General features: G+C 42.4%; 1 protein-coding gene across 1 annotated transcript in view; it reads left to right on the top strand.

The window, feature by feature from the left end:
• Positions 1–8,128, top strand: part of WWTR1 (WW domain containing transcription regulator 1) — a 120,422-nt gene extending 112,294 nt beyond the window's left edge. Inside the window, exons 6-7 of the mRNA XM_046673942.1 lie at positions 622–734; positions 4,708–8,128. Of these exons, the coding sequence (XP_046529898.1) occupies positions 622–734; positions 4,708–4,892 (298 nt within the window). The 3' untranslated portion in view covers positions 4,893–8,128. The remainder of the gene's footprint in view (positions 1–621; positions 735–4,707) is intronic.
• The last annotated feature ends 8,404 nt before the right edge of the window (positions 8,129–16,532 follow it).

Genomic DNA, 16,532 nt, shown 5'->3' with positions numbered 1-16,532 from the left:
AAGGAGTTTTTAAATTGTTGACTTAAAAGTATTTCAAATATGCAGAAAACTATAAAGACTAACATAAGATTTACCCATGTACCCAGCACCCAGATTTGCCATATTTCCATTGATCTTATTTTTTTTTTAAAATAAGCATTACAATTAATATTTAACCCCATCCCAGCCACCACTCAAATCCATTTCTTTCCCTTCTTCCCTCCCAGTGGAAGCCACTAGTTAGAAATTGGTGTGTGTCCATCACATGTGGTTTTATACCTCTCCTTGCCTGTTAGTGTGTGTATCCAGAAGCAATATTCAGCGTTGTTTTCTGTTTTTAAAGTTTACATAAATGGTATTATACTCTATGTGTAGAAGAGTGTTCAAATTATTATTTTGAGATGAAAAGGAAATCCATGTCAATTTACTGTGAATGGCCAGTTTTATTAGCTTACAGTTTATTAATCTCATTGACATTGGGATGCATGTTTCACAATTAAAGGCGAGGCAAAATCTGCCTCTTCGTTACCTGGCAAGTTGGGCGGAATGAGAGAGCGGCCCTGGTTCAGGGTTTGCATGACTGTTGTCCTTCCCACGTCTCCTTCTCGGGCTCACTCTGCGCATCCGCCCTTTCCTCTCCAGGGGCCCGTATCACTCGAGGGAGCAGAGCACTGACAGTGGCCTGGGCTTAGGATGCTACAGCGTGCCGACAACTCCGGAGGACTTTCTCAGCAACGTGGACGAGATGGACACAGGTAGGAGCACGGCCTGCGAGGATGTGCCGTGTGTTGGCAGTTTTAAATCGTCTCTTTTGTCATCTCCGTGTGAAATCCAACCAGAAACACTTAATCTCAACAATAACATACAATGACACCTGAAAAGCCACCCAAACCCCGGGCACGGTTACTAAACTTTAGTTCCTTTCCCGTAGTTTATAGAAATAGTTTTCCATGGGCACAGGAGTCTAAATTCTGCTCTTTTCCCGTTTTTGCTTGTCCTTGCTCTGGAGCCCCTACCTCGCAGCTGCGTCAACGAGCCATTGTCCATTTTGTCCCTTCTCCGCAGTGGACTGCTGACACGCTTCTGGCTTCCAGTCGTGATGTTCGGGCCGCTCTTTTCTCTTGAGAATCGGTGCTGGGTTCTAGTTCCGCTGAAGTACAGATTTTTTCATGCCATTCGCTGCGCTGGGGAAGCAGTTGGCAGTGGGCGTTTGGAAAGTTAGGCAGCTCAGAGGATTGATTCTGCATTGTCGGCTCCAAGTGCCCGGTGGCAGCAACGTCCTCCCTCGAGATTAGAACGCCGAGTCAGAGGGACTTTCGCCTTCAGGCCCGGCCTCCGCTGGCTTCCAGCTGCCTCACCTTTTCTCCTCTTCTCAAGGAGCGAGGCCTCCAATGGCAAAAACCGAATTTGGCCTTATTTGCCAAATCTAGACTTAATTATCAAAGTCCTAATCTCCCAGAAGATATTCTAGAATCAAAAATAAATGATGGCTGAGGTGTCCACTCTTGGGAGTTTTTCATGCAAGTTCCTCCTCCGTCATCACTGACATTGAAAATTAATTGTTCTGTGGTGAAAATAATGGCTTTCCCCAACACCACTGTCAGTAGTGCCTGTGTTTGCTGCGCTCCAGAGCCCTTCGTGCTCTGAGTCCAGATGATTGGTCAGACGAGAGTCAGGCTTGGCCAGGGTCGTGCGGTCAGGTGTGCGTGGAGGGCCATCCCGGGGGCTCCCTGCAGGCCACCATCTAGGGTCTGGAGGATCCACACAGGCTGTCTGGGGAGGAGTCGCCCAGGGCCAGTTGGGAAGTTTGTTTTGTTCTTCAATTTATTACTTCAATTTCCCCCTCCCTCCCTGCCTCCCTCCCTCTCCTTCATCTCTCTCTCTTTTGTGGTGTGAGATTTATCTTGACCTCTTTGGAACAACCTGATAAGTGACTCCTTCCTATGTTTAATAATTGTTTGCTTTCATCTTTGAAACACTGGGAAGCCAGTAAAGATAAAACGTTAAATAAGAAGAGACTCAGGAGATCTGAATCTAAGCCTGGCATTTAAAAAATATGTATATTCTGTTCTTTGGCTTTTTAAAATGACCTCGAGTGGGTAAGTAGGGAATGTTTTGAAGCCAAAATGTGGAATGAAGTGGGCTCCTGAAAAGAACAGAGTCTATGCAGACGGGCACCTAAGCTGACTCTTTGCTTCTCCACTTACTGGTACTGACTTTGGGGAGGCACGTATGTTCTGGGGCTTCAGACTTCTCGCCTGCAAAGCAGGCTCACTCCACAGAGTGTGAGGAGCCAGGAGATCACGGAGCTTGGGGCACGGTTCCCTCCCGCCTCCTAAGAAGGCTGAGTGAACGCACAAATTGGACTTGATAAACATTAGGGTTCCGAGTCAACCTGGCTAAGTGAGTGTCAGCCCATGGAGTTTCGGGCCATGTCTGTGAACTCTTTATAGGAAGTGGGCATAGACCCTCTCAAGATGAGAAATGTCATTTATTCGGTAACAGGGTGAGGAAGAGCTGGGGAGGGCAGAGCTAGAGAGTGGCCACACAAGGCCTCTTTGACCTGCTGACCACAGGCTGAAGGGGAACAAGCCAGCCGAGCGCTCCCTCTGCCAAACTCACGTGGAAACAACAGCTGGACGTGGTGTGAGGACAGAGTAAGGGGAATAGCATGAGCAAAGGCTGGAAGTCATCCGTCCTCCCGGAATAGTCTGCAGTAATCACACTCTTTTAAGAATTGCCTGGGTTTTGTCTCTTCCACTTTTTAAATGGATAAAATTGCAAAAACCAAAAAGATTACTTTGAGATTGCAAAGTTGCTCCAAAGAGAGATATTTTAAGGCTGTTAACCTTAAGGAAGAACCTTAACTAGTCTCCTCATACTTGCCGTGTCTGAGGAGACAGGACAAAGAGGAATTCTCTAAAACAAAGAGATTTTGTTTGGCTAAAAAATGTATTCTTGAGTTCTTAAAAGGTTAAAATGGGAAATCAGTAGAAATGAATGATTCTAACTGGAGATGAAAGAAAAAGATCCAGCGCGAGGGTCAGATAATTGTTCAGGGTAGACAATTCTTTTAAGCCTCATTTCCATCTGTTATACTCTAGGGGGTAGAAAAAAGTTATTCTGGATTTTCTTTTGTGTTTTGATGTGGGTTTTCAGTATTGGTATACCACTATTGAGGGCATGTTGTTGAACTTGGTTTAATTTTTCAAATTGCTGCCTTTTGCAATGAAAATCCTATAAAATATTGCCGAGTCATTGATATTTTATGTTATAGAGAAGCCACTAAGCTTTGCTGTCACCAAAATGCAAGTTTGATATGTTTTCCTCTTGTTTGGAGAGATGCATATGGTCTCCTTGAAAAATGCATATGGTTAAAGTGAATTTTCCCCAGTTTTGCTCAGAATAGTGAAATTTCTACATACGCTTTTCGGGAAGGCCGCTGTACTTGTAACACACAAGCTAATTTAACAAGTTTCTTAAAAATGATTCTGTGGTGGAAGCTGGCTTTGGTTATCACTGCCCCTCAGTCTTGAGGTGTATTTCACCCTTTTAGAAAATTGATGGGGCCATTCGAATGAACGGGTGGTTCTGATCCCGTGTAATTTGCAGTGATTGAGTTCCTAGGCTTTTCTTTCTCTCAGCACAATCAACAAACATTTATTTTATTTTTGTATTTGTGTAAGTTTGTATGTTTCAATGATGTCCAGAACCATGGATGTGTGGCAGACGTTATATGGCACTTTACTCTAATTTGTGAAGAAGGTACTCTAATCCCAATTTCAGATGGGTAAACTGAGGGTCAGACGAGTTAAGTGTGTCTAAGGTCACACGGCTGAAAAACTCCATCTCCTGGCACAAAGGTCAGTACATGGTCTCCTGTACTGTTACTCACAGAGAATGTGTATTCTTCATGTCATATCCCAGACACGACTTCCCTCCAGAACAACATGTTCTTAATTATGTTCTGCAGACTCTAGTTCTCTTAGGTATAAATTCTGCCAAAATAGGATTAGATGATTAAATAGGTTTAGGTAATAGTGGTTTAAACAAAATAAAACAGATTCCTTCACTACAAGACTTCTCAGACCCTTAATGTGCTCACATGCCTTGCGGCTCATACGTATTGTTAGAATGTCGATTGTTGCGGTGCGGGGGGGGGGGGGGGAAGGGAGGGGGATGACCTGCAGAAGCCACTTGACAAAATATTTTGAAGATGATCCCTAGAACCATCAGTGGAGGCAGCTGTTTAATAACATGGTTAAAAGAAATTCCTCACTACTCCCTTTGAACATAAAGAGGGCAGATATGGGTAAATCTAAGCTCACAGTTAAATCCTTAGATTATAGCTGTGTGATAAGGTGTTTATCACAGGCAGGGCCTCTGCACTCTTTCCCAAAACAGCTGTTCCTGCCGCTTCACGGGAAGGCACAGATTGTAGGTCAGATCCACAGTGCCTTCACGTGCTCCTTTCCTGTCTTCCTGGACCACATCTACCCAGACAATTAAAGATTCACCCAGCATCTCTGCATTCTTTATGGGTGAGCATCACCAACTCAGTCTCAGTCATGTGGTAGCTGAAATTTTGCACAGAAATGAAATATTAATCTTCTTTTTAAATGCTGGCGAAGTGGAAATGAAGATGAGAGTTGTGTTAACACTTGAACTGTCCCTCTTTGAAGAGCTTCGAAAAAGGAACTGAAATGGTTTCCTTTCATTCTGTTGTAGGAGAAAACGCAGGACAGACGCCCATGAACATCAACCCTCAGCAGACCCGCTTCCCTGATTTTCTTGACTGTCTTCCGGGAACAAACGTTGACCTGGGAACTTTGGAATCTGAAGATCTGATCCCCCTCTTCAATGATGTAGAATCTGCTCTGAACAAAAGCGAGCCCTTCCTAACCTGGCTGTAATCAGTACCATTGTAACTTGGATGCAGCCGTGACCTGACATTTCCTGGGCCTCTTGGAAAAGGCGATCGAGCAGAGCCCGTTGCAGATGCACCACTTTCTGCCTCCATGACTCGTGCTCCCTCCTTTCCATGTGGCCAGTTTAATCATTGCCTGGATTTGATTGACAGTAACTTAAGTTAAACACAAATAAATATTCTATTTTCATTTTCTGCAATCCTGCATTCCTGTGATGGGTTATGCAGATTTGTTTCTGCAGAACTGATTATGCAGAATTGCTTCTCCCTTTTTCTCTCTGCTGCCCCATGACTAAGCTTTGTGAGTGTTAGTTGAAATTTATACATCGATTGATTATAAACTATAAAAAGCTGACCACAGGCAGTGGCTTCTGACAGGTGGCTCGGTCCAGGAAATGTACACAAAATTAGACCTGATTTACAGTTTCAAAAACTGTATTGATGACAGTAGTACCAAATGCTTTAAAAAATATTTAACTTGAGCTTTAAAAATCATTGTATGGATAGTAACATTCTGCTGTATGGAATACAACGTCATTTTGAATCCATGCTGGTTCTGATGGTTCTTGTTGCTTTATGTTTAGAAAGGCACACGGTCCTATCGTAGTTTCCGCTTCATCGTTTTACTGCATAGCATCTAGACAACTAGTCCTTCAGCAGGAGAGGGGCAGCAGCCTTAGACACAGTTCCTACACTACAGATCTTATGAAAGAGACCAGTTTGGTATTAATTATGAGCATTTATTAAACAAAACTTTTTAAAATTGCAAGTTGGATTTTTTAAAAATTGCAGCTTAGAATTTGATGTTTCTTTTATAAAGCACGATAATTTTGTAGCTGATGGCAAAGGGCAGCCAAATGTTTTTGATACATCAGTGGCAACTGTATTTCTGTCTTTTGAAACTGTTCTGAAGACATCAGGACAACATAGCTTTCACCCTGATGGCACACACAGTAAGCTGTTGCTTTTTAAATTCTGAAGCCTTGTCCGTTTTGCTTTCAAGATTTTAAGTGTTTAAAATAATCTCATCTATGAAACTGTTTGAAGGATGAAGCAGATCTCTGACTGACGTAAAAAAATGCCCTCTGAGGGTGTATGGTGGAGACATGTTTCTGAATTCAGTAAAAGTGATTCCTAAGTGTATCATCCTAACCCTGTTTGCTATGGTTGGTATAAAAAGGCATGAAATATGTACTCAATACCTCTTATGTAACCAAAAACGTTTTTTCTTAGCTTTTAAGGACTGAGAGAGGTCAGGTTCCCCTGGCACGCACTCTGCCTGCATTGCCAATGAAGTCCTCAACTGTTTAATATTTTAAACTGACATTATTTATAATCTATGAATTTAATATCTTTTTTTGAAAGACATTAATAATTCAGGTCTCTGAGAGGAAACTTTCAATTCCCAAGGGGGCTTATTTTTCGGGGGGGGGGGACTCTTAAATAAGATCATTTTTGGTCTACCCGAATATAAACGGGCAGAATACATTTTATCTTGTTGGAAAGGAGGCACGTGAAAAGGTCAGAGGCGAAGTAGCGAAGTTATGGACTCTAGTGGAAAGGATACGAGTTGTGAGATGGAAATAGACGAGTTAGAGAACCCCAAAAGCAAGACAAGCAGGAGGATGAGAGGTACCCCCAAAGAACAAAGCAACCATTTTCTCCTACAACCTTTATAGCGAAAGGCTGTTGTAGAAGAAAAGCAGCTTTGGTGCACGTTAGGGGGTGGGAGGGGGAGACGGGGCACATGCTGCTCTGTCCGTGCTGGTGCTGAGCAGGCGGGCGGACAACAGCATGAACCTGCCGTTGCTTCCAGCACAATGAAGCGATTTCTTTTTCCTGAAGGACCCGTGGTTTCTGTTCCTCTGATTCCTTCTCTCTCTAAGTGCTCTGAGAGAGATGGGGGTAGGTGTTTATGTTGCTACTAAATTGAAGGGAGCACTATTTCTTTTTCTCTTTTGTTCGCAATAATTGCAAAAAGAGTTGTACATTCTTTCTAAGGAAAAAGAAAGAAAGAAACAACAAGGGACCTAACAAAACTGAGCAGTGTTACTGTATTTTTTAAAAATATTTTTATAGACTCATTTTCAGGTTATTAAACATAAAAGAAACAGATACCCCTCTTTTTTTTAAGTAGTTAAAGCATCGGTGATTTGTATTATCGATTTTTAGAAGTAATTTCCTAGTAAGCTTGTGGCATTAGAAAATACTAGAAGTTTTAGTGAAATTAGTTTGAACATTTATTAATGAATATAACAGATATTTTTTCAGAATTAAATATGGACCCTGACTATGTGTTTACTAATAGATAAAACCAGATATAATTTTTGTTTGTTTCTAAGGCCATAAAATATGGTCTTTGTTAAAGAACACTAAAGCTAGAAATTTAAAGTAAAAGCAACTCTTTAGAGGATACTTCCTATTATTGTAGGTGTTAAAACCCCTCCAGAAGTCATGATAAGGTGCTATTTATACTATGTTTCTTATTAGAAAACAACTGCCAGGATAGCTCGTCTTTTTAGTCCTAAATGAATCAATTTCAACATTTCATCCAATAATTTTGCTGTAGCAAAGGCATATGAAAAATTGAAATTGAAAAATAATTTCAGAGCTCTTTCTTTCAAGCTATTTTTTTCCTGATAAAATGCATTTTCTTGAAGTAAATACATTGTCAAAACCTATTTGCAATTGTATTAAATCTAAGTAATTGTTAGTGTTTCACCATGATCTTTAGGATGTGAAATGCCATTGCTTTCACTGATTCTACCATATACGAGAAGCACATAAAGCAGAGTGAAAAACTGAGTGTGCTGGGGCGCTGGTGACCCGTGCCTGGTGGGAGAGCTCTCTGTAGAAGTGTCGCTCGTTAAATGCTGTGTTTTCATGACGTAATAGAAAGGAACTTCTGAAAGTACAACTTTCATGAAAAAAATAAGCTGTTAAAAAAAGGAAATTGTAGATTAATTTAATTGGGAAAATGGGCGATTGACAGAGACCGGTTCCCTAACACACTACGTCGTTTATGTGCTCAGACTTTAACTTGTAAAAACTTTCTTCTCCATTTTGTAATATGACCTACATGTGTTTATTTTTAACTTAGCTGTGTGTATGGAAAGTACGCAGCCAAGTCGATCAGATCAAACCATTTTGCCTGGAGTTTGGTACTGGTTTTACTTCTCTGATTCTGTATAATAAAAATAAATACAACTGAATTTCCACGTGGAGCTTTGTCTTTTCATGATTCATGCCGAGGGCTCTGGGTGGGACTGAGGCGAGGCTTATGTAATTCTCCTGGCAGACAATGAAAGGAAGAATATTGTGTAGGCAAACATTTTTTTGGCTCAAATCTCTCGTCTTCCATATTCTAAATATCCACAGTGTTCTGGTTTGCACTTTATTTGAAGTAACCCGCTGAGATTTTTTTTTTAGGGGTGTATATATATATATATATATATATATCACACTGTCCTTCCAGTGCCCTTGCAGATTTGACTGGGGCATCAGAGCTATAGGATTCAGTCTGTCCTCTGTCGTTAACAATATGGCCTGGCTTCTGGTTGTCAAAACTGCAAACCGCTCCTTGTTCCTTCTGAGTGTGAGCTGGTGGCAGAATATTTTCTCTGTTGAGTCCTTGGTCTTCACTGTCACGATACCTCTGTCCACTCCACAGAGACACTAGGTGAGAGCACTGAGCAGAAGTGAGTTTTTAAGCAGAAACTTTCAGCTAAACAGCAGAAAGAGGAAATGCTGGTGGAAACAACTTAGCAACACTCCACAGTCTGAGTCTCACACATCTTTTTGAAAACCACGTTTCATCGTCACTTTTAAAGTAATGTGGTCATTCTTGACAGTGTTATAAATACCAACATGTATTAAGTAAAAAGGAGAAGTTCTCTATCCTCCAAATCTCAGACTTTTAAAAAGTATGATTTTTTTTCCCATGGCATAAGTTGGATTTAACAAAAGCAAAGCACTTATACGTGCTGTTTTGAAGCTTTCATTTTTTTCCTCTTAACAATGACAATATTACTAATAGAGCGTTTTTGCTGTGCCAGGCACTATGCAAAACACTTGATATGTATCATCATTTCATCTGCACGGCAACCCTGTTACTTCAATAATATTGTCCTCACTTTAGAGATGAAGAAATTGAGGTTGAGAGAGGTTAAGTAACTTGTATAAGGTCACACAGTAAGCAAATTTATCCAGTATCTCATGGTCATCTTCCCGTGCCCCTGCATAGAATTGGATACTTCATTTAATTTTTAATGACAAAAAAATATTCTCTTGTGTGGATGTCTCCTGTTGGTAGCCAGTTGGTTGCTTGGGGGTTTTTTTTGCCTTTACAAATAGTGTCACAGACACAGTCTGCTCCTGTGTGAATATGGCTAGAGAATAAATTTCCCGGGAAAGAAATCGCTGCATCGAAAGGTAGGTGACTGGGGCGGCCCCGTGGCTGAGTGGTTAAGTTCATTTGCTCCGCTTCAGTGGCCCAGGGTTTCGCTGGTTTGAATCCTGGGCGTAGACATGGCACCGCTCATCAGGCCACACTGAGGCAGCGTCCCACACAGCACAACCAGAAGGACCTACAACTAGAATATACAGCTATGTCCTGGGGGGCTTTGGGGAGAAAAAGAAGGGAAGAAAAAAAAAAGGTTGACAACAGATGTTAGCTCAGGTGCCAATCTTTAAAAAAAAAGGTAGATGATCTTAAATTTTGATAGATTCTGTCAAATATTTTTGGAGAAAAAGGACTGTACCAATTTATACTTCCAAGAACAATGTATGCAAAGGCCTGTTTCCCCATTGCCAACCTAGAGCTGGACAGAGCCTACCTCTTTTTTTTGAAGATTGAGAAATTTTACTACAAATACGCAGTTTCAAAAAAAATCCAATTTTGTTTGTGTATGCATTAACATTTTTTGCTGTTTTCCCACTTATACATGCCATAAAATATTCGAGAAGATATGTGAAATATATAAAGTTCAAGTGGAATGAAAAATCTATTTTCTATTTCTATCAATAATATAGAATACAAATTATTTTTTCTGTTTTGGTTTTTTCCCAGCTTTACTGAGATATAATTGATACATTGTGTAGCTTTCAGGTGTACAATGCAGTGATTTTATGTCTATATATTGCAACATGATTACCACAAGGAGGTTAGTTAACACACGCATCACCTCACATAGCACCAAAAAATTTTTTTCTGTGGTTAGAACTTTTGACTAACTCTTATATCTTTGCAAATGTGATAGGTAGAAAATATCTTATTGTTATAGTCTGTATTTCTCAAATTAATAGTGAAATTGAATGATCTCTTCACTAAGGTGGGTGGTGTCCGTTCTCCACCCAGATTACCTTCCATTCCTTTTGACTGTTTTTGTGCACACCTGCTGGTGTGTTTTTGCTTCCAATGGCTGACATCTGTGGCTCTTTGTAAAAAGATTGCTGGAGTCACTTGCCCCCCCCCCCCCCCCCCCCCACACACACACAGAGCTAGACATGCATAGGAATTCACATCCTACAACATGACCTTTAGCCAATGACAGGTGGGTTGGTGACTTACATTCCAGAGCCCCCTGGGATCAGGCAGACACTACCTTCTGCAGGACTTAGAGCACGCTCTGCTTTGTTTCCTCCCCTTTCCTGTCTTGACCCCCCACTCTGTTACCAGTTTCCCCTATAAATACCTGCTTTCTTGATAAATCCTTTCTTAATAATAAGTCACTTGTATGTGAGCCCTTGTATCAGGATCTGCTTCTGGGAACCAGACCTAACATAGTATCCAGAATGTACAACAAACTTGCAACTCAGCAAGAAAAACAAACAGCCCAATAGAAATGTGGGCCAAGAACATGGACTGAAAATCTACGAGAGGAAACTGTTACCGAGCAAAAGGGCTCACTGCCTGACGAGCGTAGCAGCTAATACTATGGCACAGACTTTTGGGAAAAGAAAAGGCTTTATTGCGAGGTTGATGGACAAGGAGACAGGAGGCAAGGCTCTCAAATCTCCCTCCCCAGTTGAAGGTTTGGGGCAAAATATAAGGAGTTAGGGGCTACTAAGCTACAGCTGGGCCCGTGTAAGCTGATTGGCTAGTTTCAAGTCAGTCCATATCTGGTAACCAAGCTACTTAGGCTGCTGGAAGCCAGATTTTCCTTATTGAAGGAAGATGCTTGGTTCCAGGGTCATCCTGGGGCTATGGGTTCCCACCTGGCACAGTGCTGTCTCCGTTATTGAGCAAGGTTTGATTAATCAACAACCTTTTTTTAAGGATGCAGAACTAGTTTAAACTGGTCAATGTTTTATGTGCTGTTTCAAAACTGGATGCCAAATAATTTTACAACTTCATTACTAATCAGAAAAATGGAAATTAGATAGCAATGACATACCATTTCACTTCTATCAAACTGCAAAATTAAAAAGGCTGATAACACCAAGTGCTGACTAAGACTTGGGGAAATGGGAAAATAATGCACTGGGGGTGGTGCATTTTGCAACCTCCACTAAGCTGGCAACTTGGTCTGTGTTGTTGACTACTGTACCCCGGTCCCGAGGGCAATGCCCAGAACATAGCAGATTCCCAGTCAATGCTTGTTGAGTGAATTAATTTTTTGGCACACTGTATTCCCCACAGAAGTGAGTAGTCTCAGAAGGGACACACAGAGAAGAGGGTTTGCAAAACAGGGGAGAAGGAACTTCCTAGACAATTGAGTTGATTAAACAAACCTGTCACCAGTCAGTGGGGTGGCAAATATTGCAGCCAACTGTATCCATCTAGTTGATAAGTCAATCTGTAACAGACATTGCAGCCAAACCAGTTCCAAGCTGGGACTTGTACATTTATAGTGTTTTCAAGTTTCTTTCTTTCTTTCTTTTTTAGGATTGCAATCTATTGAAAATACGTATATGGGTATTTGCCATTAAAAAATTGTAACCACTGTATTTTAGGTTTTTCCCTGGAGCACTGGTTTTTTAAAATTATGATTGAATATTGTGTGGACATCAAAGCTCGTGGCTATACAATTTACTAGACTTCCACAGAGAGTCATATGAAGGTATTTGAGGTGTTAGATTAACATCTGGAGAAGCTGTGACATCTGCCTTGCTGCCCAGAATAGTTAAATATGTGTAACGTATTAAAATGAACATAGAATCAAGATCAGACCCATTATATCGTGTTAGGAAGATTTCTTGGATGAGTTTCTGGTCACTGGAGTGAGAAGGGTCTGTGAATTCTGGCCCTAAAACAAAATGAATTTGTTCCTGGGATGCCTCAAGGTCTGGTCCATTCAGGTCCTCAAAGCAGAATTTCTGAGAACTTTCGCTGGAATGTCCCCAAATTTCAAGATCCCAAACAGTTAGCCAATGCATTTTACTTTTTCGTGGTCTCTGAGGCTCTGAGAAACTGACCAAGGCTGTAGATATTGTTCACAGTGAGACGCTCACACACACATTTTACACTCAATTCTAGATGGTGCATAGACTTGCTGAATCCCTGGCGTTGACCGTAGACTCTGCAACTTTTCCCTATGGGCTGTCCTTGAAACAGATCCCTCGCAACTTAAAAGTGTGAGTTGATGAAGCTTGCACTGTGGTTAGTGAGGATAGGTTGTGTTTAGAAATATTAAGTTGCAGGGGTCATAGATAGAATTTACCCTGGAGTTTTATATGTCCTAAGTGGGCATGATGAATGAATGAGTGAATAGGTTCAATATATAATTGCTGGCTGTTTGATATTAGTGACTCTGGGAATGCTGGTAGATGTCAAAGGAGATCCTAAGAGTCTTACATTCTTTGTCTTAGGACCAGGGGCTTCAGACCCACCTAACTCTCCTAACTACTGGAAACACAGCCGGCCATCTGCAAGCCGGGGGCTTGGCGATGAGAGGGGCAGGCAGAGCATTCTGAGGATATGGAAGTGATAAACAGAGGCACGGGAGAAATGGAAGGGAAACAATATATTTTAACAACCTGCATGTTCCAGGAGCCAGGGGTCGTTAGTTCCTGAGTGTGTGTGTGTGTGTTTATTGGAATAGCATTAAACTTTTAGAGTCATTTGGGCAAGAATTAACATCCTTATAATATTGAATCTTTTTTCAATCTGTTTTCTTAACATCCTCAAAGAAGGAGAGTTGAAGATGGATAGACAAAAAACAAACAAATAAAAGCCCCCACAACCTCAGTCTTGGAAGTCAGGCGCTAGCAATAGCTCTATCAGAAACGACAGCTATGACTGTAGTCTCTGGAAATCCACTTGACCTTTCTGGTTCTCATTTCTTATTTCTCTCTATTTCTCATGGCACTAAAATTCTCCTACTCTATAATCTTCCTTAGTTTTTGAACAGATTTTCTACATTCAGATAGACAGATTTGTGTCTGTACACAAACACACACCCTTTTTCTTAGATCATTTTTGAGAGTCTGATAGTTATAACAGACTGGAGAGTAAGAAACTGGTATTTTAACTATGACTCTAATCCCTAAATGACGTAATTTCAGCAGGCATGTTCATACTGCCCAACCACAGTGCCTGACATTTCCACCGTTAGGATTAGGGACTGTTTCCAGAAAAAGGCCCCACTCAAATATCTTGCCTGGGTAATGACGATGTGACTAATTGGACTATAAAATGGAGAAAATCAATTTACAGGATTAGCAGAGATTAACATTCACAAACCCCTTGCACTCTAGAGAGAGAATCCATGCATGGAATTGGCATAGAGTGTGAGGAGTGCTCCAGAGAATGAGAAGAAGGGTCAACATTACTGGGGAAAGGTGAGGTCTGGAACATTCCACGCAGCATGGCAAGTCCTGCAGGAGGAGGGTGTGTGAGCGTTACAAAGGGCATGTGTGGGCAGTCTCCTTTAGAAATCTGCCCCGGGCTTCGTTCCTACAACCAGTCAAGAAGTTCAGCACTGTCCACCTATTAATTAACACCCCAGCCGCAGCCAATCTCTTAAAGTTTGGGAACTTCAGTTTCTTCACGTGTAAAATTGGCTATTATGGTAAGAAAGAGGGTACAAGAGAGTGCTGAGGAGTCAGAGAAGTGAGCTGTGTAGAAGACCCAGTTTTTCACAAGTGGTGGATAAATGTTCCTTTCCTTCTTTTGGGGATCGTCCCCTCTGTTCCTCCTGGGCCGTCTTTTCTCTACCTGGGTACCACCATCCAACAGTGAGCTCCTTCTTCGTCAGCCTGCCTCACTCCGCCAGCTGGGACTTCTGCTGGTTCTGTATCTAGCACCCTGAACGATGCCTGGTACACCGTTCAAAAATATTTTCAAAACGTCTGCTGGATGAACGACCATGATTGTGAGAATGTCGTCTTTCACGCTGTGACCTTCCTTCGGATGGCACCGACTTTGGTTGACTTTTCTTGCACTTCCCTGTCTTGAATTAATGAGGCTTTTGGAAGATGTTCCTCGATGGGGAGATAGAGAAAAATTGGTTTTGTTAGAAAGATGGCCAAACCTAGAGGAATTTTCTGCCGAGCGACAGGCTGGGCCCAAGTCACCGTCAGCGGGCAGCAGACGGCTTTGTGCCGGTGTGGTGTCCAGCAGACGAGGCTGGGGAAGGGCTGGGGCACCGGCGCAGGCAAGCAGACATGCAGAATACCGATATTTTTGTGTCCTTCTTTGCACTCACCTATAAATCCTTTGCCAGCGAGATCTGCTGCTTTTGAGTGAGAATAAAGTTATTTTTAAGTACAGATTAAAAAAGGAAAAAGACATTCTCAGAGCAAGGTTCCTAGTGGAGTCAATGGTTGACTTGCCTCCGAATATCCTAAGATATTAGTGCAAAATGTGAATTTCTCTGACTTCCTGAATCTGAAGACGGCAGGGCTGGGCATCTGCATTGTTCAGCAAGCTCCCAGGTGATTCTGGCGCATTCTCAGGTTTGAGGACCACCTCACCTGGTGAGTGGTCGCTAACTTTTTATCATGAAGCCCCAATGCATGTATGTTTGCTTGTTTATTTATTTATAAATTATATACATAGGTGACTATTCTAGTGTGTATTTTATAAAACATTCACAAAGATAGAAATTTTAAAAGGATAAAAAAAACATCTATGCGAAAGTTCCTATGTGAACGACCCATGCCACATTCTGGATGAGAGGACAAGGCTAATTGAAGCAGAGGAAATGTTATTGACCGGTCGTCGGGGTGATTGTGACGCACCACATCCATTCTCTCAAGCTTATGGCCCCACACCAGTGGGCATGAGGGAGCATGAGCGTTTGTAGAGGTTTTCTTTCTGCTTCAATAGTGTCCCTGGAATTCTCTGTCTCTACCTCCCCACAAAATTCGCATTTGGTGTATTCAAGAAAGTTGTCATATTTACCCCCTTCCCCAGCCTGATGCCCCCAGTGCAACTTCTGGATGGGAAACTGAGTGTGAACTGGCCAGTATGTTGGCATCGTAGAGCCTGGCAATGCCCAGAGACACCCACACGCGCACACACACACCCCTGGGACTGTTTCAAGACTGAACAAGTTGCACAAACGTCTACTATGAAACCCTGCCTACAAAAAACTTTAAATTCATTTAGACTCTCAATCTGGCTTTTAAACTTTCTAGGGTCATGGGTCTCTGAGAATCTAATGAAATCTATGAACTTTCTCTCCGGGGCAGGAAAAAATACTCATCTGACCATATACACCATTTCAAAGGGGGTGAAAACCTGTGGCGTTCTCCAAGTGCGGATTCTGAGCCAGCAGCATCAGCATTTCCTGGGAACTTACCAGAAATTCCCCACACCCAAGCCTACTGAATCAGAAAGTTTGGGGTGGGAAAAAGCCCTCCAGGTTTTTTTGATGAATACACAAGTTTGAGAACTCTCCAGAGCCATGGTTCTCAGAGCTGCCTCCTTAGCAGAATCACCTGAGTTAAAAAGACGCACTGGTGCCTGAGCCCCGTCTCCTTTAATTAAATCAGTATCTGGAGGTGGGGCCCAACACGCAGATTTTTAAAAGCTCTCCACAGGAGCTAAGCTCTGTGGACGCAGATTTTAATAACCCAGGCTACCTCTGCCAGTCCCAGTTAGAGCATGATAGCACCAGGGAGAACTGAGCACCAGCCTGACTCATCACTGTCATTTACAGGTGAGGAACCTGAGGCCTGGAGAATGAGAAGCTTTTCCAGCACCACACAGTTACTAAGTCAGCCTCCAGTTCTCCGTCTTTCTCTGCTCCAGGAAGTGCTGCACACTGAAACAGTGAGCCCCAAACATTCCTGAAGAAGCCAGCAAAGTGAAGACACGTGCTTGAAAGTAGCCTAGATCCGGCATTCGTAGCCGCAGACCATCGCCAGCAACTTCCAGTGGTTTTCCCTCTTTGGCCCAATGTTTGCAGTGCCTGCTGCTCATTTTCACTGAACTCGGCCCATGGAGCTTTCTTGAGAATGAGCTGAACCTTTGCCTGGAAGGCAGCAGAGCTGCAGTGGGACAGTCTTTGTGTTGACACATGGGGTGACATGGCAGGAGCCTGGCGGGGCGGGGGGGGAGGGAGGAAGTCCAGGCTCTGGACCCAGGTGTCCTGCCAGCTCTGCTACCAGCTCTCTCTGTGACCTTGGGCTTCTTGCTCAACCTCTTCCTGCCTCAGTTCCCTCACTTCTCCAGTAAGGG

Source organism: Equus quagga, chromosome 1, assembly GCF_021613505.1.
Source record: "Equus quagga isolate Etosha38 chromosome 1, UCLA_HA_Equagga_1.0, whole genome shotgun sequence".
NCBI lineage: Eukaryota > Metazoa > Chordata > Mammalia > Perissodactyla > Equidae > Equus > Equus quagga.
The sequence above is the reverse complement of the archived record's forward strand: the minus strand, read 5'-3'. Positions and strand labels throughout refer to the sequence as shown.